Source organism: Danio rerio, chromosome 13, assembly GCF_052040795.2.
Source record: "Danio rerio strain M-AB ecotype USA chromosome 13, GRCz13ab, whole genome shotgun sequence".
Classification (NCBI taxonomy): domain Eukaryota; kingdom Metazoa; phylum Chordata; class Actinopteri; order Cypriniformes; family Danionidae; genus Danio; species Danio rerio.
In genome coordinates this window covers 55,599,715-55,623,610 of record NC_141033.1, presented here as the reverse complement: position 1 = coordinate 55,623,610, position 23,896 = coordinate 55,599,715, and the positions used below count along the sequence as shown (strand labels likewise).

The 23,896-nt window shown below is 39.2% G+C and overlaps 1 protein-coding gene across 1 annotated transcript in view; it reads right to left on the bottom strand.

The window, feature by feature from the left end:
• Window positions 1–633: 633 nt before the first annotated feature.
• LOC147841236 (uncharacterized) overlaps window positions 634–23,896 on the bottom strand; it is a 65,274-nt gene continuing 42,011 nt past the window's right edge. Inside the window, exon 6 of the mRNA XM_087279899.2 lies at window positions 634–3,829. Coding sequence (XP_087136025.1) covers window positions 2,884–3,829 — 946 coding nt within the window. The 3' untranslated portion in view covers window positions 634–2,883. The remainder of the gene's footprint in view (window positions 3,830–23,896) is intronic.

Here is a 23,896-nt window from a genome sequence, read left to right as displayed (position 1 = left end):
CTATAGAGGTTTATTCTCTGCAGCTATCCTGAGTTCCAGAGCAGATTAATCCTAGTGATTTATATGTTAGTTTTATTGTCAATTAACTACTTGAAATTACAGTATTTTACAGTCACTCCTTGTTATTGGCTATTTACATATATTTTCCAACTATTAGTATTAAAAATAAGTAGGTTTAATTTAAGTAGCAAGCACTGATACGTGTTCATATATATCCATTTCAGATTTTACTATGGGGAGAAAAGAGAGATAAACATACATAAACAGTGCTCAGCATAAATGAGTACAGCCACTTTTAAACATGAATCCCAAACAGTTTTATTCAACAGTTATATTCATTAAAATAATAGTTTGTTCACAAAACATCTGTCGGTTTATAAAGATAAAATATTTAAATTCAAATGAGATATTGCAAAAAATAATAATAGTTATAAATTACTAACCAAAAAAAGGTGGTTAGTTCCGCTGTGGCGATCCCAGATTAATAAAGGGAAAAAGCCGAAAAGAAAAGAAAAAATGAATGAATGAATGAATGAATGAATGAATGAATGAATGAATGAATGAATGAATGAATGAATGAATGAATGAATGCCAAACTAAAAATGTCAACAATCTTATATTTTTTAGATTATATTAGGCAAGGCAAGGCAAGGCAAGGCAAGTTTATTTATATAGCACATTTCATACACAATGGCAATTCAAAGTGCTTTACATAAACAAGAATAAAAGAAACAAGTAAAATAAAAATAAAAACCAATAATAAAAATGCGTAAAAACAAAACAAAACATAAAAACAGGTAAAATGTGATATAAAAGAATGAAGAAGAAGAGAAAAACATGATAGTGCAATCTGTCGGACGCAGCACAGTGCTCATTCAGTAAAGGCACAGCTAAACAGATGTGTTTTCAGTCTTGATTTGATTGTGCCTAATGTTGGAGCACATCTGATCATTTCTGGAAGCTGACTCCAGCAGCGAGGGGCATAGTGGCTAAAAGCCGATTCACCCTGCTTTGACTGAACTCTTGGAACTTCTGGTTTGTATGATCCTAATGATCTGAGTGATCTGTTAGGTTTGTATTCAGTGAGCATATCTGTAATGTATTGAGGTCCCAGGCCATTTAGTGATTTATAGACCAGTAATAATACTTTAAAATCTATTCTGAATGTAACTGGCAGCCAGTGTAAAGACCTGAGGACAGGTGTGATGTGCTCTGATTTTCTGGTTCTGGTTAGAATTCTGGCTGCAGCATTCTGGATGAGCTGCAACTGTCTGACTGTCTTTTTAGGAAGACCAGTGAGGAGTCCATTACAGTAATCCACCCTGCTGCTGATAAAAGCATGAACAAGTTTCTCTAAGTCTTCACTAGAAACAAAGCATCTGATTCTTGCTATGTTTTTGAGATGATAGTATGCTGATTTACTGACTGCTTTGACATGACTGTTGAAACTCAGATCTGACTCCAGAGTCACACCAAGATTCTTGACCTTATTTTTTGTCGTTTGACCTTTAGTGCCAAGGTACGCATTTACCTTGAAAACCTCATCTCTGTTCCCAAACGCAATGACTTCAGTTTTCTCTTTGTTTAACTGAAGAAAGTTTTGGCACATCCAATTGCTCATTTCATCAATGCATTGGCAGAGGGTGTCAATGGGGCTGTAGTCATTAGGCAGTAAGGCTAGGTAGATCTGAGTGTCATCAGCAGAGCTGTGGTAGGAGATTTGGTTCTTTCTCATTATTTGCCTCAGAGGGAGCATGTAAAGGTTGAACAGGAGAGGTGCCAGAATCGAGCCTTGAGGGACTCCACACGTCATGGGTGTCCACCTCGACCTATGGTCACCTATACTGACATGGTAACCTCTACCTTCAAGGTAAGATCTAAACCATTTGAGGACCATGCCAGACAGCCCAACCCAGTTTTCCAGCCTATCCAGAAGTATGCTGTGATGGACAGTGTCAAATGCAGCACTGAGATCCAACAATACCAGCACTGTTATTTTACCTGAATCTGTATTTAGGCGTATATCATTGATTATCTTTATAAGAGCGCTCTCTGTACTGTGATGTGCTCTGAAACCAGATTGAAAATTGTCTAAACACCCCCTGAAGTTTAAGAACTTGTTAACCTGGTTAAAAACAACTTTTTCAATGATTTTGCCAATGAAAGGGAGATTTGAGATTGGCCTGTAATTGCTCAATAGGGTGTTATCCAGGTTGCTCTTCTTCAAGAGGGGTTTAACAACTGCAGTTTTAAGTGAGGTTGGAAAAATCCCTGAGAGAAGTGAAGCATTTACCACTTTTAGAAGATCCATTTCTAAACAGGTAAACACCGTTTTGAAGAATGATGTGGGGAGCGTGTCAAGACTGCAGGTTGATGTTTTCATAACTTGCACAATCTCTTCTAAGATTTTGCCGTTAATTGCCATGAAATCAGACATAATGTCTGACTTCTCAAGTTGTGGTTGAGCTTGTTTGATATCGACACAACTTGACTGATTGGATGAGCTGATTGCCTTTCTGATATTATTGATCTTATCAGTGAAGAAATGAGCAAACTCATTACATTTGCTTTCAGAGAGGAGCTCACTTGGAATCTGACTGGGGGGGTTTGTAAGTCTCACTATCGTTGCAAAGAGTGTGCGAGCATTATTTAAGTTGCTGTTTATAAGGCTTGAAAAAAAAGTCTGTCTAGCAGTGTTTAGTTCCATATTAAAGGCATGAAGACTGTCTTTATAGATATTATAATGGACTACTAGTTTCGTCTTTCTCCACATACGCTCAGCTTTTCTGCACTGTCTTTTCATCATTTGTACTCTAGGTGACCTTGTCCAAGATCCCTTTTGCCTGCCAGTCATCTTCTTGACTTTAACAGGAGCGATGTCATTTATGAAATTCTCAATTTTAGAGTTAAACAAATCAAGGAGAGAATCAACAGAATCTGCAGATATACTTGGTGCCAGCGATATGCCTTCATAAACTGCTCACTAGTGTTCTCATTTATGCATCTCTTTCTGACAGAGACAGATCTGTCTTTAATAGCTGGAGTGATCAATATATCAAAAAAGATACAGAAATGATCAGATAGTGCCACATCCTTAACAACAGTGGATGAAATGTGTAAACCCTTAGTTATAAGTAGATCAAGAGTGTGTCCACGATTGAGTGTGGGTCCTTGAACATGCTGAGTCAGATCAAAAGTGTTAAAAACAGTCATCAGTTCTTTTACAGCATTGATTTCTGGATTATCAATGTGAATATTAAAATCCCCAGCAATACTAAAATAATCAAATTCAGAGGTTACAATTGATAACAGCTCTGTAAAATCCTCAATAAAAGCTGGAGAATATTTTGGAGGTCTGTAGATAATGATCAGTAAGATGCGTGGAGCACTTTTTAGTGCTATACTCAGATATTCAAAAGACAGATAGTCACCAAATGACACTTGTTTACATTCATACACATCTTTAAACAGGGCAGCGATGCCTCCACCTCTCCTATTAGCTCTGCATACACTCAAAAAGTCAAAGTTTAAAGGAGCTGCTTCATTCAGAACTGCTGCACTACAACTGTCATCTAGCCAAGTTTCATTTAAAAGCATAAAATCAAGGCAATTTGTGTTGATAAAATCATTGACTAAAAGAGACTTATTGTTGAGTGATCTGATGTTTAAAAGCGCTAACTTAACAGTTTTAGCTGTTTTTTCTATAGTAGTCTCAGATTTACATTTAATAGACACCAGATTTGAATGATTTGCTAAACGGCCTGATGAAGTCTTTGGTTTTCTGTCACTTAACACAACACATATCTGCTTAGAGAAAGCTGCAGACACACTGGGTTCCTGCTTGTTCTGAAAACATTTGATAAAGACACTGTTATCTAAGCAGGTCCCCGACACACATCACAGAGAGCTCTTGTGTTCACCAGCTGAAGATGGGGCGTTGTTGTTTGGGCCCTGGCGGTGTGATCGGAGGGCTCTTCCAGGTGGGCTCATAGGTGGTTGTGGAGCAGGCCGCTTTTTGGTTGGTAACTGGGGGCTTGCGGCAATGGAGTGTGAAAGTTTAGTTCCAGCACACACCAGTTCCTCCATCTTTTTTGAAAAACCCAAGAGTGGTGAACATTGTGACAATGAGAACGTGTCCGGTGACAGAGGCTGTGCATCTGGAGATTCTGTCTGCAGAAATATGTTTTCCTGAGGATCATTTTTGAGTGACGAGACTTGATGCTGTTCTGATGCGTCACAGTCTGCCTGTGTTGAGCAGAGGGCAACTGATAGTGTCTCTATCAACATTGGGTGTTTTGGCTGCGTGGCAATATCACTGTCCTTGGGTGATTCGTCAGCCACAAGTCCACTCAGGAGCTGATTTGAGGTCCTGTGGTCATCCGGACATTTGCTAGGTGTGTGTGTACAATTCAGTTCAGTGGCATACACAGCTGATGCATGATTGAGGGAGAAAAAAATATTGTCCTTTAGCACCTTTGCACCAAGTTTGTTTGGATGAAGGCCGTCTGATGTAAACAGCTGTCTTTGGTTCCAGAAGAGATTGAAGTTGTCGATGAAATTCATTCCTTTCTTGTTACATGTTTTCTGTAGCCATACATTTAGACCAAGAAGCCGTGAAAACATATTTGTCCCTCTTGCAGGGAGTGGTCCACTTATGAACGGCTGAACCTTCAATCTTTCAGCTGTTTCCAAGAGCTCACAGAAATCTTTCTTGAGCAGTTCTGACTGTTCCTTCCGAATATCATTCTTCCCCACATGGATGATAATCCGTTTTGCAGTCTTGTGCTTTTTTAGAATTTCCTCAAGTTCTTTGTTTACATCAGAAACTGTTGCATGAGGAAAGCAGTATGTCATTGTAGATCTGCTCCTGAAATTCTTGATTATTGAATCTCCTAAGACTAGTGTTCTTATCTCCGGTGTGATCGGAGCAGAATGCCGGTGTCTAGTCGGCCTTGAGCCTCTGTTCCATGCAGAATTAGTTGCTGAATCATGTTCAACAAAATTAGGTTCATTTGTTAGAATTATACAATATTTATATGATAAAACATCAAGAATTATATTTATTACACTCAATTAGCAAGAAAAAAACTAATGAAAATGATGTATAAATGATCATATAGATGAAGATTAAATAAGCTTTATGAAATTAACTAAACAGATAAAACAGATCTGCAATATTAGCTAAGCGTTTGCAATCATCTTCATGATAAGTTCATTAGCAGCACGAATGTTCACTGGTTACATAAAGAAGCGAGTGATTCCCAGCATGAATTTGGCATTTTACATAAACATTTACAACATATTGGCTTTTACAGTTTTGGCCAGAGTTTAATGCATTTACATGTATTAAGCAGCAGGGGTCGCCAGCGGGTGGCATTTCATACAAACACTTAAAATCAGCTTGCGGTTTTGCAAAGAAGTTATTGGATCAATTTATTCGATGCTTTGGAGAGCTTAGTTTCTTCCATCACTGGGGAAAATTTCACAATATTCACCAGCCATGTAAACATATTAAGGCTATTTAGTAAAAACGAAATAAATAAAAACCTTTATTTGGTCTCTTCCACTTCCCATGATGCACCACAGCACAGGTACAAAAGGTCACTCCTGATGTTGCTCTCGTTTCTCCACTGCTTCCAGAAACTTCTCAGAGGATCCTTAAAAGGATATGTTGATTGATTTGAGTGAGTTTAAACATGCTGGAGGTAGCCAAAATCTAATTTATTATCTCTTTTATCATGTTTGGCTCTGTATATAGCAGGACTGCACATTTTAAATGTTCTGTGTGGTGGAATTCAGTAATGAGTAAATGCACAGTAAATGTCACTATAATCCATTTCTGCAGTTGTCTAATGTTTTCACTGTTATTGAATGCCCTGTTTGGTGTGAAAGTGCTTTACTAATAAATATTACTAAACCATGCCATTGAGGTAAAAATTAGTTTTATATTTGCACTTTTATTGATCCAACTCGTGACATACTCCCGATATATTTTACCATGGTACTTTACATTAGTCTTGAAATTACACGTGAGCATGACCTCAAAACAACACCAGCAGTATTATTTATTTGACTGTAAACACTGCTGTCCTCTGATATTTACTGGCTGCTAATATGATTTCACTATTTAGAGATTGCAAAGAATACTCTTCTGAAACTGTATTATTAAAGAGAAAGTCTAAATGTGTGAATGTAAAAGCAGCTTTAATTTAAAAAAATAATAATTAGACAATAAAACAAACAACTCTGCAAACATCAGGACCTTGACTTACGACTGAGCTTTGACTTGATTTCTCACATGGGCAAGAGGTCTGCATGGAGTTGCTAATGTTCATTTGAAGTCACCATAATGGAGATCAGCGTCTGCTTTAGTTGGGCTCTTCAGCTGCTCACTTTAACACTAGGTTTATTTTGGTTGCAATGATTAATTGTTTATCACACCAACAAGTGAATTGCGAGTTGGGTGAGTAAAAAGGTAAGATAGGATTGTGGTTCTTTGGGAGGCAGATGTGAAGTTCTCCAGCAACCTGTCTGGACTAGATGACTTGTGACTGTGAAAATAACATACACTTTGCAACAATAACACTGACAAAACAATGAACAAATTACTGTAAAAGACTTTAAAACAATCAACTGTTAATATAACTTACATTTCTGCAACAACAGCATTACAACAATCATCTAATTAGTGTAAAGTGCTGTAAAAAAACACAGTAAACTTTAAAACAAATGAGCTGTTATTATGACATACATTTCTGCAGCAACAACACCGTTACCAGTCAACAATTATGAACAGCAGGAGGCCTGAGAGGCCAAGAGAACATACACAGCCCTTTCAAGTCTTCAAAACAGTCAAAGGTCTGCCCAGCAAGATTTGTGGATGTGGAGGATTTGGAGCTCTCACAGCAGCTCTTCTTTCAGTATTTCTTGTGGCCTTGAGTTGGTTGGCAACACAGAGAACAGATGTTGAGCTTCACTGTGGCTGGAAGTCCAGATCCTCTGAGTTCTGCTGTTTTCCTCTTGTAGACCATTGATCTGGAGGGGAACGGTGGTGGAGCAGATGCCTGCAGTGGGGAAACAGTGGGAGGTGCAGTTAATGGAGTGTGTTTGTGCGCTAGAGTCCTGCTGACATCGACTGAGCCGACACAGCAGCAGGAGGCACAGGCAAGACTTGCAGGACTGTTTGCTTCAGCTTTCAGGTGCCGGCCAGAGAAGGCAGAGAAGCTGAAACTGCACTGCAGGCCAGCTGGTTCTTTCTGGAGACCACCAAGTATACAGCTGAGTACCACCTGCTTAAAATTATTAAAATCCCCATAATGCTAATCTGGAAAATACTAAATATTTATTTAATACTAAATAATACTTTAAGGATTAAATCCCTGTGATAAAGGATTTCCAACACAACTAAACAATACCAGTACAAAGGTTTTGCAATACGCTTGCAAACATACTTTTCATTGTGTTAAATGTACCTTCGTGGTGGAGTCATACTTTAGGACTTCCAAAATGCCAAATGAGGACTTTATTGAACATCAGTAGTTGCTGGATTTCAGATTTCTCCAGAATGTCTTCTTTTGTGTTCAACAGAAGAGAGAAACTCATAGGTTTGAAACTACTTATTTCTGGGTGAACTATCCCTTTAAGAAAACAATTAGCTCTGACTTATGATTGATCTTTTCAGGTTGTTGTACTGGCTGTGTTGTACAAGTCCTTTCTCTGCAGATGGTCCTTGTGTAACCCAACCATTAGATGATGGTGAATCTTAATTTTTTTCAGACTGCATAATTTCACAATTATTTGTATTCTGCTAGAGCACCGATGTCAAACTCAGTTCCTGTAGGGCGGCAACTCTGCACATCTTAGGTTCAACCCTAACTAAACACACCTGATCAAACTAATCAAGTCCTTCAGGCTTGTTTGAAACCTACTGGTAAGTGTGTTGAAGCAGGTTTGGAATTAACTGTGTAGGGCTTCGGCCCTCCAAGGATTGAGTTTGACACCCCTCTGCTAGAAACTGACCTTAGCGTCAAAACAGCAGGAAACACGGCTCTGTGAGCTGAACTGATCTGGGGGATGATGGACTGATTCCATGATAGGAGCCAACCGATGATGTGCTTTTCTGACTCCTCTACAGCCTTTCTACAGGTGTTGCATACCAAGACTTCAGTCAGCATGCAGTACCAGTCAGACATGAGGCAGATCTGTCAAATCATGGATGAATACCCACACTGGTAGAGAAAAGCCTTCTGATTGGTGCATGCTGGAGGATGAAACCACATCCGGTGTTCCTTCATGGCTTTCCTCCACCTTCTTTTTCCATGCTTGTCTTTGTAAGACATCCCCCTCTGAAAGAGTCCCCTTTCAGCGTCTTCCGTCAGCCACAGCATGTCTGGACTGGGCAGCCCATGAGGACTAGACTCCCATATCTTGTGCCAACATTGTTAAAAACTCTGTTAAATTTACAGAAAAACACCAACAGCTGGGGTTTCCAGGATTTTTCTGTAAAATATGTGGAAGTTTTTTTAGAACTGTTTAAATTTACAGACAATAGTTTTATTTTATTAACTGATACAATATTCAGATCACAAAAATGTACATGCATTAATGAGTTTATGTGTGATCAGCAAACCGAGTTTACTGCATTAGTAAATAAACATTTACATTTAAACAAAAGACAATGCAGCACAACATCAGACACTCTCAGCACACAGACGCTACTGTCCTCCACATCGGTGAGACAAAAAACGTTTTGTAGAATTTTGCTGCTTTTTATTTCTTCTTGATTTTACATAAATAGTAAAGGTTGTGTGTCAAGTTTCACAGTTCGATGTGTTAGAAAGTTCATTCTTTGGTAAACTCTGACCAGTAAAATCACATCACTTGACTGCGTGAGACCAATGTAGGATCAAAACATGACCTCTCTGGACAGAGATTTTGAATATGGATAATAGCTTGATTTTTAAAAGTCTAATCATCTTGTTAAAGCACGCCCATTTTCGCAGGGCCGTCGGACAGAATTTCACACACATATACTGTAGTATGACCACAGCTTTAGGCAGAGTCACTGAAGGAAAGAAAAGACCAACAAATTACAGCCCAAACCAAAGATGAAATCTACTAAAAATAAATTCAAGAATAATTAACAAATAATAATATTTAGATAATAAAATGTTCTTTCTCAGGATCTCAGCAAAGGATGATTAAACAACTCTACAAACATCAGGAGCTTGACTTACTACTGAGCTTTGACTTAATTTCTGTCATGTGGACAAGAGCTCTTCATAGAGTTGCTGTTGCTCATTTGAAGTCACCATAATGGAGGTCAGCTTCTGCTTTAGTTAGGCTCTTCAGCTGCTTATTTTGGTTGCTAAAATTAGTTGTGTTGATCACATTATTTGTATAGCATGAAAAGCCAAAAGTAAAAGCAAGAATAAGTCTAATAAGATTTAGTGATGTCTTGAAACTTAACACATAAAGCTGTGCTCACACTTAACTTTACTCCCCATAAACTTCCATCCATAAGTACGCAAATGTGTTATATCGAAAACGCGAGGTCATGCGTCAAATTTTGCAGGTTGCTGTGGTGCAAATTCAAACTTGGGGAACTCCGACCTGTGAAATCGCATCACTTGACTGCGTGAAACCAATTGAGGATCAAAACATGACCTCTCTGGACAGAAATTTCAAACATGGAGCAATCGCTCACTTATTTAAATGCCTAATAAACTTTTTTAATCCCACCCCTTTTCGCAGCACCTCACGACAGAATATCACATGCTCAAACTCTAATGTGACCGCAGCTTAACCCTGCGTTTCCGGACGCATTTGCATGCATATGAATGGAAGTCTATAGGGAGAAAAGCCCAGTGTAACCACAGCTTTTGAGATGTGGATGAGTTTGGGTTATTAGGGTTATAATTATAAACACTGAATCTAATTTGGAGCGATTCAGTTTCTGCTCCGAGTGTAGAAAATAAAGGGAAAAACTAGAGAGGAGAGAGCATCTTAACCAGACACAGCACACTCACTAGTACACTTCTAATAATAAGGAAACATCTAATGACCATGAAGCCGAGAATGTAGAGCACGTACTGGTAATCTGTACAAAGTATGACAAAAAACTGGACAAATTTTAGGAATTTGAAAGCACAGACGACATGACATGACATGAAACACCAGGAGATGGCAGTAGTGCAACAACGAATGCAAGCTGTAAGAACGCACAAAAGACGAAGATTGCTCTGATTTCAGAAGCTGGTCAGATTGATCTGGTCAGAAAACAGGCTGCTTTTTGATTACAGGCTGTTTTCAAAGTACTATTTCACTTGGCTGTGAGTCTTTTCTTAGGGTGTGTGCTTTATAAATGTGTAAATGTTAGTCTCATCTAATCCACTTTTCTAATTTGATCATATTTTCCTCCTTGTCTGATCTCCAGCGGGGTAATTCCTGAAAGCAGGTTATGTAACATTCCGGGGTATGTTTAAGAGTAAGTACATTTATATTTAGTCATTTAGCAAAGGCTTTTATCCAAAGCGACTTACAAATGAGGACAAGGAAGCACTTTACACAACTATAAGAGCAACACTGAATAAGTGCTGTAGGCAAGTTTCAGGTGTGTAAAGTGTGAGACGCAAAACCACTAGTAATAATTTTTTAATTCAAAGGAGCTGATTGTTGGCAGGGACGGTCTCTGAGTAAATTTCCATTCTTTGGAAATCAGTAGTCCAGTCCCACCCCCTCTCCCTGTCTGATGAGGAGTGTGGGAAAAAGAGAAATTAGCAGAGAGAGCTGCAGGTGTAGCAGTGTCCTCCGGCCTCAACCAGGTCTCAGTTAGAGCCATGAGATTATAGTTAGAGTGTGTAGCTATGGAGGTAATCAGATCTGTCTTGTTAACAGCTGATTGAAAATTCTAGAGGTCCACAGAAAGAGAGAGTTGTGAAATAGCAGATACATGGATTGAACGAAGGTTGTGAGGATTACGCCTGCAGCGTACCTCCCGTGCTTTGCAAATGTTAGTAACAACAGAAATTAGTAAACACATGATAAAAGTGCAATGAAAACAATAATAAGTGCAAAGATAAAGTAAAATAAATAAGTAAAGTACTCAGGTGCTTTGTTGGTGTTTTTGCGAAACCATCACAAACAGCTGAAGAAAACAGCTAGAACCACACACAAACAGCTGAAAACAACACAGACGCTACTCTTCTCCACAATGTTGACACAAAAAACGTTTTGCTGTTTATTTTTTTCCTTTTTTGATTTTACGGCAAAATACCGGCAGCTTATACCGGCACATTTAACCCCTTAAATCCCAGAGCAAAATCCTCACTAGTGTTCTCACTACAGAGAGATGAATTCAACCCAAAATAAAACTCTAAATAAATAATAATGAATAAACATTAATCAAATAGCACAATAACAAAAATATATTTTTCAACATTTTAGCAGAGGTCATTAAACTACTCAACATGGAGCTTCACTTATTACTGACCTTTCACTTTATTTCTGTCACTTAAACAAAAGCTCTTAATGAAATTTCTGTTCATTTGAAGTCACCATGATGGAGGACAGAGTCTGCTGTTGTTGGGCTCTTCAACTTCTTACTATAAGACTGTTTTTTTATTTAGACTGCTATAATGAATTGTGAATTGTGTTCATCATACTATTTATGCATGCAGCATGAAAATAGAAAATGTAAGAGTCAGTCTGGTGAGACTAGCTATGACATCAAAACCATCCTCACCTGCTTGTGTTCTCATTCAATGTCATGTTAGTTATGTGTAAGAAATAAAATAAAAACACAAATAACACCACGGAAGCTTCAACAATCAATTACTGTTTAACAGATTTAAAAACACCAATCTCAATGAGAATGCTAGCGCTATGGCAGAACTTAAAAACACACAGACATCAACAATTAGTCTCAACAATGGTGACAAAAAAAAAATTAATAAAAATCAACCCAGAACAAAACAAAACACTCTACTGAGATATTACCTCCCAAAAACCATACAAAATAAAGGAAAAGAAAGAGATTGTAAGAACATAAAGCTGCATAATTTATTAATGCTGCAATGCATGCTGGGAGCTTTGTACTATGTTGGCACCCAGCATGCATTGCAGCATGAACTATGCAGATTTTGTCTTTTAAGCAACCATGGTTGAGGTTCATATCCTGATTCTTGATGTGCTGTTGGAGCTCTAATCCTTAGTGCATAACTCTCTAATTATTAATTAAAATATTTCCATCCTAATTGTTTGTTGAATCATGAAGAGCAGCAGACTGTCAGCAGCATTGTCCCAAACAACTTTAATACAAAAATATTTGCATTTCTTTCTTTATGAATTAACTTATAAAACACCTAAAATTATATCTATAACAGTTAAGCACGTACAGTATAGTTTATCATTACCTTTATTGCTATAATTGAAAAGTTTCAGAAACACAGCTATAACAGTCAGAGAAACATTAAGATAGAAGAGTAAAGGTTCAAGATCTCAACTAAGCATCCTCTGATCTCCATGATGGTGAGGTCAAATTAAATATTTTTACTAAAAAAAAATATTCGCATAGAAATAAAGTCAAACTGTAATCAGTGAAGCTGCTAATACTGTTATTTAATTGAGTTGTTCAATCCTCTGTTTTAATTCAGTTGGTTTGGTGTGAGGCTGTGTCTGTAGTTTTATTTCTTCCTTCGATTTCTTATTCCTTCAGTGATTGTGCTTGTTAGCAGCAGGTGTTCAACGGCAGGTGTCTGAATTCACTTTTTTGTGCTCATTCACTCCGTCTAGTGGACTAAACTAATGGACTATTTTAATGGCCAGGTGAATGAGGGTGAATGGCGAGATTTCAGACACTCTGATTAGTTTCTCAAAAACAAGGGTTTTCTACAAAGGTAGAAACATGTTACTCTGTATGACAAGGAGGCAAATCAGCTTCTAACACTAAGAGGGTTATTTTACCTTTATTTAACTCTAGAATTTAAACACTTTACTCTGAATTACCTCAACACTTGAAATTTAACACCATTGAATTTGCTGTCTGCATAGTTCTCTTCATTACCAAATGAATATTTGAATGAACGGTGTTGTTTTTCAAAAGCATCATTAATGTATTTAACAAACCTTTTCAAATCAAACGTGACAAATCGCGGATCTGCGCAGGACAAAATTTTGAATCCTGCTCAAACCTGCTCCTGCCAGGTTTTAGTTCGAAGCTCTCTCTTTCATTCTCACATACACACACACACACACACACACACACACACACACACACACACACACACACACACACACACACACACACACACACACCCAGCAACAAAATAGCTAAACACAGCATCACACTCTCTCATTCACACACATACATACGCGATAAGCGTGCTCGCTCACTCTGGAGTCGGGAGTGATCTTGTTAGACGGCCTGCTCCAATCCAAAATTACACTAATTACTACCTGCTCCCACGCTTTATTTGGAAATGTATTCCCGCGCTGCAAGAAATCTGGTCGAGTCCCGCGGTACAGCTGCGGGAATGCAGACCTCTAGTCTTCTCTTACAATGGTTACCGTGCCGCTCAGTGCAGCTCTTTGTTTTTGTGTTAGGGCATTTTACTGTACAACATGGCAATAGCCAAGTGTGTAGGACCATCTGTACAGCCGCCTGCACTGAACTGTTTTATACACTCTTGTACAGTTTCTTGGCCATAAACCACTGCGTATCATTTCACGATTCAGAGCTGGCAATAGCGAAGAGGACTGTGCGACATTTAAAGAACAACAGTGCACACAGCAGATCGAGTTCGAATCTTACAATCTCGTTTATTTTCTCTTTCTGCACCGCTCACATTATTCTGTAGCTTATATATAATATTATAAAAAGTGGCAGCTTTGTCTTACGTAGAAAAATACATGCACATTTTCAGATGTAGTCGTTTATATCTTCATCTGTTCACACACACACACACACACACACACACACACACACACACACACATGAACGCACACGCACACACAAGCGCACACACACGCTACATTTTTTTTATATAAATTTTTTTCAGGGTTTCCAAATGTCTCCTGTGCATTAATTTAAAGCTCCATCAGTCACTAAAGGACACTGATAATATGAAATCTGTCCATGAATTTGCAGGTACAACTTAATTTTCTGTCCTTAATCTTTCGGTGTTTCAACCATTAAACTCATTACTGCTTTCACTTACTAGCTCATAAGTGATGACCCCACCTCATGTTGACACTAAATGGCTGATTTTCAGGGAGTCTTCATTATAAAGTACATTCCTACAGGATGCATGTTCTTTACATGATGTTTCTTTTATTATTATTTTAGTATTATACACTTGAATCATTACTAGGCACTACATTTGTTACTAGCTGGAGGACAGAGGATACCCTTTTTGCCTTATTTAATGACATCTTACCTGCAGCCTGACCCAGAAGAATCCTCAGTGACCCAAGCAGAGCAAAGAGATGGAAGAGTTTTAAGAAATATAATGTCAAAACATATATGTTTAATTAAATAGTTTGGTCTGAAGCACTGTTCATTTCTTTATTTATTAAAGGACAGAGCAGCTCCTCTAACTGGGGGTCAACAGCAGGTACACAGGCATCAGCCTCCTTTCGCTGCATGACAGAAAGAATCTTCTAGAGTGTTTAATACAGCTCCAGTCATCAAATCTTACATTTTAGAAGAGTGTTTCTCTTTAATTTTGACTTTGGACAGAGGTCTTTATAGCTCCATAAGGATTACAATTTCTACAAGCCTTATATACTAGTCAATACACATTATTATTGTGGCCTTAAGAAATTATTGGCAGCAAAACTAAATGCATGAATGGGTTAGACAACACAAAAAGCATGTTAAAGAGAAGATTAATTTTTCATTACAATAAAAGGGAGGGTGGCATGTGCAATTTAATGAACACGTGTTCTTATTGTTTTCTTTTCTTATCCATTTATGATATTTCTTTCGTTTGTTGATGCAGATGTGTAAGCTCTGTGATTATAACCTCCAGCTCCGCCTCAGTAAAGTGTGTTGCTCTTTTTTCTCACCTTGACTTTCTATGGTGACTCGTGAATTCCGCCTTCTACTGAAAATGCCTTCAGGTATGTGCCGTGCGCGCGCATTAACCCGCGGTTATCTTCAGGAGGTTTATTTTAACTAACTCTTATCAGCTGTTTTGGAACTGACATACGGTGCGCAGGTTTTGGGTTAATCAACCGAGAGTTCAGGGTTTAGCAGATGGTAAGTTAACCCAGCTTTCTGGAATACCCCCAGTTTTTTCAGATTCAGTTGTTTATCTCTGATGATTGACCAGTGAAGAGCTTCAGTTTGGCTGAACTGCTGATTCTCCATCAAATCTCCAGCTGGACTGTAAACACTCACAGTCCTCTTCCTCACCATTCAATAGGAACTATTCTGTAAATGCGAACGGTGGCTCAGTGATCACAGAGAGAAGCTCACTGGTGTTTTTGTTTATTTTTCAGTTTTTAATGATGGGGAGGATTAGATGTGTAGCAGTTCAGTCTCTCCAGAAGGTGGCGCTAATGTAACATCTGTACTGCAAACGGTCATTACAGATTTTCTTGATTGCTTTAATTTAGGTAAAGAAATTAGCATCTACTTTCACATTGGATTGACACATTTGAACCCTCGTATTTTTTAATTAAGGCACCTTTGTTTAAAACAATACACACAATTTATAAATCTGCACACACAGAGAGCAGAACACCTCACTTATCTTGCTAAATTAAAGACTTATTTCCAGACTATACAGTACTCTAACAAAACCTTAGTTTGACAGCTTTTGGAAGACAAAATTATTCAATATAAATTCAATATGAAACATCTGATTAATATTCAATTGTCCATTTGAGCAGAAACACAAAATCTGTAGTAAACAAATGCTTGAATCACTGACAAATTTGGTTCTTTATCCAGGTCTTCCTCATCCCATTTCCTGTACTCCTCCTCTTACTGCAACATTGCCTTCCATATTTATTGAAGAAAGCTAAACGCACCCTTTGCTTTCTTAAAGCGGTTACAGCGGAGCGCTGTGCCTACAGTTATGCACCAGTGTGTAAAATCATAAAAGTTGTATATATATATTGGTTAGTTTTAAATTTAAATTAGAATAATCTATTCATAACTACTAGAAATAACCAAGATCAGTGTGAAATCCCTGAAGCAGTGGTTTGACACACATCTTCCCTCCGTCTGCAGGTCTGTGCTGTTGTTGCAGCATGACTGGAGGTCAGTGGTGATGTCTTACACTCCAATAGAGTTTACTGGAGTTCCGTTTACATGTATTTTCTGTAGTATTTACATTATTTCAGTTTTTAAAATACATGTCATGGATTCAATCAAAACTTCAAAGCATTTCTTCTTCTGAATCCAACTCTTTATTAAGAAAGCAAGTGTAACACTGCCTATCTAGAAAGGCATCATACGGCTCTGGCGATGGGCTACAGTGAGCAGCAATGAGGCACTGATCCACACTTTCTAGTCAAAACATTACAGATAACAAAAGAAACTCAGCAGCACACACAGGAGTGATAATATGCTGCTGTGACACGATGGAAAACGGCAGAGAATATGCAGGATGAGTGTTACCTTCTCTCAAAGAATGGGCAGTCAAAGCGTAAAGAAAAGAAACTTCTCTCTGATAATAACTGGGATCTTTTCCTCGAGCATTCATGGATCTTATTTGAGGGTAATGAGGGTTATACTACAACAGTACATTTCCCTCATATGGACATTACTTGACATACAGTGTTTAACCTCTGACAGACACTCTTCATTGTAATGTAGGAACATGCTTACTGCATTGTGTATAGTATTAAATGAACATGAACGGAATTAACACCTAACCCAATACAAACAAACTGCTGGGTCCAAACCCTCAACACAACAAAAAGCATGTTGCATATCTACCTGGCCTGAATAAACATGGTTACTGTATCTCTGCAGACTAGAAGGAAAAAACCCAGCGCATTTGAGGAAGTCCTCTTAGTATATTTCTTAAATTTCAGCTCTCTAGCACCAACACAAATGATGATAACAGAATCCTCACACTTGTGTCCTGTTCCTGAGTGTACACAGACAGGCATATCAGTTGTACATGTTCTGCTTCTACAGAAGATCTTCTCTGTCCTGATGACTGAACGCCAGCCTCTCTGTGGGATTTGGCATCCAGACAGCAGCACCTTGAAAAGGCTTAACAGAGCGTGAGCCTCCTGAAACTGAACCCTCAAATCCTGTTAAAGCACCCTAATGACTCCTGACAATTCTATTAGTGCAGCTTTCTTGCTGGAGGAGCCACTTTAACCAGCACACACTGCCAAGCATCTGCATTAGCTATGCCAGCTCAATCAGTATAGCTGGAAGACAAACATCAGCTTTTCTCTGGTGTATTTTCTTTGAGCTTGATGCAGATCCACATCCCTCAGACACTGTCAAATGCACATCAGGTTTTTAAATATCTGATCAGTTCATCTAACTGTGTCGTGCATTGCTCAAACCTCTGGAATCAAGCAGAAACAGATGAGTATCCACTGATGTGAGAATTAACATTACTCCACTGCAGTCAGTGTTTACCGCGGGTTAGGGTTTACCATACACCCCGTACCAGGATTAGACAAATAACTCTAGTTTTATTTTAACTGAATTCACTAGAGAAGTCAGCGGTCAGGCAACCCTCACTCCAGATGCAGTTTGTGTAAAGTGTAAATAAGCATAAATATAAAGCAAGATCCAACATGGACGAATGCCAGGCTGACTACACTTGAACACCCACAATTGTTAAGGCTTCTCTGCTTCTGCTACTGTGTCGAGTGGGGTTTGTACTTCTGTAGTTGTGCAAGTTATTAAATTATATTCCTTTACCCACCAAAACCAAAACTACTGAATCTGGACAGTGCACGCCAAACAGAATGGTGAAACTAAATAAATCTCAAAGCATGACAACATGATCCACAGCAAATGTTGAAAATAAATATGCAGGGTATTTGATTTGGATCATTGCAGGAGGATTCTGCGGTTCACCTGAGCATATTTTGTGGTCATGATGAACTCTATAGACATTAGCTATTACGCGTCATGCCTTATTAGTTAAGAACAGAGGAAAAGTGATTTACTGAGCCATCAAATTCAGAATGTTCTCATTTCATTTCATCAAATAAAAAAGCATCGTTTCAGCCACCTATAACTCAGCACCTTAATGGCGTGAAGTCTAATCAAAGGAAACTATTACTGATTAATAACTGCACTGCAAGCAAAATGAGAAGGAGCTCAGGATAAAGAGAGTCAGGGATATTTTCTTGGGTCAGTGAGGTGGAGGGAGAACAGAGAATTCATTCACCTTCAGTGTGATTACTGTCCACAGCAGCGCAGATTCAGCATAAGCAGCTCCCATCGTGTACAGAAAGAAACATTTTAAACCAAACACAAACCTGTACACTGCTCCATCATAAGAATAAAATGGAGATGTGCAAGTTCAGTCATTAAGAAACTATCTCACAAACTCTGTGTGCTGTAATTAGATCAGGAACGCACCACAATGATCGATTGATAGCATGATGATTTCTGATCCATAAAACAGTTTTGGTAAATGACAGAAATATTAGTTTGAACTGATTGTTTATGAGACGGGGGTTTCGCAAGAAAGACCTTGTGAAGGATGAAAATAGATAAACAGGGAGACGGAGCAATTATGATAAACAGAGGGAAGCCTAGGTGAGGGCACGTCATTATAGAGATATGCAAAATGCAAATATCCTCCGTGTAGGAAAAACAGCTGAGAGCGAAACAATCAGCATGTGATAATCACTCGCACACACAGAGCATAACAACTGTGAAATCTCCTTCACATAAAGCCCTGGGGGGAATGTACATATATACAGCTCAAACACATTCGCTGTGGTCTTGTAATTAGGAAGAATTTAAAGGAAACATGGTCCAGTGTGTTTGTCCAGACACTTTAAAGAATGACTAGCTCTACTATGAAACACAGACTACGTTTTGATGAAAGACACACAAAACATTGTTAATCTGAACACGATTGTCATTTTAAAGGTGAGTGTCCAGAAATACAACAAATATGAAGAAATCTACAGTAAAACCCAGCAGAACTGCAGCAGACCTTTATAGCGCAGCTCGTGTCTACTGCACTGAAAACCTGATGCTGCAAGGCTGTTTCCAAACAAACAATCCCCAGTCAGGAAAAGAGATAAAAGTGTACTGCTGGGCATGATGTTATGGGTTGTCCTTGGAGATTAGCCTGGAATATCTTTAAGACAGCAGAGTGCTGGGTAAAGCCAATGCCTCCTCACTGCTGCTCATCATATCAGAGTCGGGGATCTGAATCTTCAACGGCGAGTAATTACGGCTGTTGGCGATGCGCTAATAACACTGAGGTGCTACAGCTTTGATGAAAGTCTTTCTCACTCACACTCACTCACACACACACACACACACACACACACACACACACACACACACACACACTCACACACACAGAGAGACAGGCAGGAGAGCAGTGGTGAGCAGTGTCCGTCAGTTTGATTTGTCCTCATAACTCTCCTCAGCATTTTCCCTGAGCTGATTTGATGTTGTCTTGTTAATTGTGTGATCGGGTTTGATGCTCTATTGTTCCTCAGACTGATGTTGTAAACTGTTATTGTGTCAGAACCTGCTGAAGTGCTGGGTGAGTCTACAGAAAATTTCCCCTTGAGGGACAATAAAGTATACAAGCAAACAAACAAACAAACAAACAAACAGTACCTTTCTAAATATGGAAGTAGATAATGCAAGGATGGTGGAATGTTAAATCAATTGTCTTATAAGGAAATAAATTTGGTATGACAGTCATTGACTTTGTTTCCACTCAAAGTAAAAGCTGGACTATAGTCATTGTGCATGTCTTTAAGTCTGACCTTGTCAACTCAGCTCTTCCATTGTGACGTGTGGATTGTGTTCATACAGTCTGACAAGCCACAATCACTAAGTGCTTTTTAACATCTCCCAGCATGCACTGGGCTTTTCAACTGACTAATAATGATCCCCTAGTAATATTACTTTGTCTCCAACTGAGAGATCTGTTTTTTTCTTCTGCAGGTAAATTTGCCTGTAAACAGCTAACTTACTCTGCCCAACCAACTAAATCTTATGTCTTGGCACTAAAAAGCCATTAGTGGCCCTTTTAGTCACTCAGAATGTAAACCTAAATGATGAAACTAAAATAATGTTCCAATTTTCCAATAAAACAACATCAAGAATGTTTCAATCAATAAATCCAAAGGTTTGGCTCAATTCCCACAGCATTAGCAACCTGCACCGCCTCCGTAATGAGCCAAGAGTCTGCACTCTCTGGATCTCGGACAAGAGAGAAACAGAGATTATAGATTAAAGACGCTGATGGCAGTCGCTGTGATCTGTGTGAGTTACTGGGCATGGCTGGAGCATTTCAACTTTCACCTTTCACTGATAACAGCGACAGTGCTTTTAAAACCTGGATGTGGTACAATAATGCACTGTTCTATCATCATGCGCCCATCAGGGATTTTTCTAAAGCTTAAATGTTAATTTGTTAATTTTTCTCAAGCTTAAAAGCTTAAACACTTTGACCATATTAAAAATATAAACGGAACTCCTGTATCTTAGCCATGACTGTCCAACAGCAGAGCGTTTCTGTTCTTCAGCTGTTGAGCTGATTAAAACAGCAGTGCCCAATGAACCGATGCTTTCCAACAGCGCTCTGTGTGTGTGTGTGTGTGTGTGTGTGTGTGTGTGTGTGTGTGTGTGTGTGTGTGTGTGTGTGTGTGTGTGTGTGTGTGTGTGTGTGTGTGCATAGATATACACAGACTTATACTGCAAGTGGCAGCATGGTAGCTCAGTGGTTAGCACAGTGGCCTGACAGCAAGAAGGTTACTGGTTTGAGTCCTGGCTGGGTCAGTTGGAGTTTTTTGTGGAGTTTGCATGTTCTCCCCGTGTTGGCGTGGGTTCAGTTTCCCCCACAGTCCAACCACAGGTGCTACAGAGGAATTGATCAACCAAATTGGACATCGTGTGTATGACTGTTTGCCGGTACTGGGTTGCAGCTGGAAGGGCCTCTGCAGTGTAAAACATTTGCTGGAATAGCCGTGGGGACCCCTGATTAATAAAGGGACTAAGCTGAAGGAAAAATAAGTGAAGTTTATTCATAAACTAATTTCGAGAGGAGCACGTGATTATGATTGAACACGGCTGGTTCTGCATTAGCATGCTTGATCCACCAATCAGGCCATTCCTAACCACTATAAAGAGCCAGGGTTTTCTCACTACAGTTATCTTCGATTTGAAGAATCCCCCCTTCCACCCCTACCTTTTCACCTTTCCCTCCATAGGGCAGCACGGTGGCTCAGTGACTAGCACTGTCGCCTCACAGCAAGAACGTCACCGGTTCTAGTTCATTAACAGGCCGGTGGTCGTTTCTGTGTGTAGTTTTGCATGTTCTTCCCGTGCTCGCGTGGGTTTTCCCCGGGTTCTCCGGTTTCCTCCCACATTCCAAAAACATGTACAACAAGTTTATCGTTAAATCTAAATTTCAATACAGGTAATCTAATAATGCAGGCTATCTTTTAATAGCCTTCAATCTTAATCTTTAGCTATTATAAAAGGGGGAGTTGTCGAGATCTACCTGAGCTCGAGGCTCCCCTCTCTTCCTCCAAACGGGAGGGAGCCCAGGGCTCAAGAACCTTCGAGCTCAGGGCTCTCTCCCGGGACAGCATGCCAAACTTGCTTATAATCAATCATCAGCTAAGTGTGAACTCTTGAAATGAATGAATGTTCTGCAAATGAAAAATAATATTATATTAAATAATTGTTTAGCTTTTGGAGTTCTTTGTGCTTTGATTACTCCTCATTTGTAAGTCGCATTAGATAAAGACATCTGCTAAAAGATTTACTGTAGATGTAAATGTACAAACATTTAAAGATGTCCAAAAAGACTTGTTCTCTTGAAGACATACCCAATAACTATTCTTGTTTTATTGTACAGTATGTAACTCTTAAAGACAGAGACATTGTTTTGCTAACATTCTTTCTAATTGAACACAAAGTTTTCACACTTGCAGTAATAGAGTCCTTGAGTGTTAAAACTTTAACACTATCATTAGGACATAGCACTTAAAGGTCAGATGTTTTTCCATCTTTGCTCGTTGGTTTCTCTTTGTGAATTGAACAAAGACGATGTGCTGACTAAAGTGCTCACTAACAGGATTTACTGCTCAGGACCATAAACTGAGTGTATCACTGCATGCATCATCACACGTGAGCTCACAGAACTGCACATGAGGCTGACGAGCAGTAAAAATACCAGCCATCAGATCTACCCATAAGCCTTTTAGAACTTCAACCAGATTAATAAAGTGCAGAGAAACACTCGACTCTGCCAAGCACACCAGATGAAGTTCTGTAAATCAATAGAGGAGCAGCTCTGATTGGCTCGTGGCCTTTAATTTACCAGGTTCAGGTATTGAAAAGCTGAACAGAAAACAACACACAGCATCATCAAATCAGTGAACTCTGATTAAACAGGTATATCAGACAACAAACACCCAGCAAACCAACACAAAACACTTCAAATGAAGCCTGGAGAGCAGAACGACACACACACACACACACACACACACACACACACACACACACACACACACACACACACACACACACACACACACACACACACACACACACACACAGAGAGAGAGAGAGAGAGAGAGAGAGAGAGAGAGAGAGGTGTCCACTGAAGCATGTTTAGGCAGGGCTTCATTCAAAACACACAGAGGTGAGCTAAAGAGAGTTTCCTCTGTCTGCTAATGTCGCTCACAGATCTTCAAGCAGCTCCAGTGAAGTGTATTTCCACTCTAATGATCCCGAACGCTCCTCTGCTTCAGTGTTTGGTTTGGGTCAGGCTCTGTCCACACGAACGTGTATTTTCTAAACCGCTCTTCTTTACTATGGGATTTGGCTGTTTGTTCAGTATTGGGTGACTGAATCGCAAACATTTAAAAAACTCTGACCAGGTTGAAGATTTTCAGAAACTGCAGGTACCGTGTGGACAAGCGGATACTAAACAGGAGGTTTCTCCTTTCTGCAACACTCACAAAAATACTTCACCGTGAATTCGGCATAAGTGTCATTATCGCCACCTGTTGGTCTGGCGTGCCCTGAACATACATCACAGTGCGTTTTAATGTGGACAGATTTATTTTTTAATGAGAGCAGGTAAACTGTGTTTATAAAAATACTCCTGTACGAGTGGACATGCCCTGAGACCCGAGCTCTGCTGAAAGCCTCTGATAGAAATTGATTTTCATTTCTCCAACATTTCTGATGAGCTGTGGTTGATGAGGTGACACACAGCTCTGGGAAACTCGCTAATACAGCTCTGCTCACCAAAGCTTTTCTTCATTGCACTGTAATTGCAGTACATGTGCTCTTTGCTGCCGCCTGTCCAGCACTGTAGCTGCAGGTGCTCAGGAGACACACTGCCACACATTATGTGTTTTACAGACTACAGAGTGAAGGACACCGACACATGCTTCAGACACATTCATGAACTTACAGAGATTATTGATGAATGAACAACACTGATGTAGTCACAGAAGTAAAAGATATAACACATCTGTGATTAGGGTAACATTGCAGCATCACCAGCCCAGAAATCTCTTTACAATTAGAACCGGATGTTATATCTTCATTTTGTTTAACAGAAAGGAAATAAAACCTACAACAACAACATCCCGAATAAAGGCTCAGAGGAAACTGAATCTGGGTCATCCTCTGGAGTTTGAAATAAAAGGCAGAAATATCTGCAGAGAGGACAGCAATATAACAAACTGA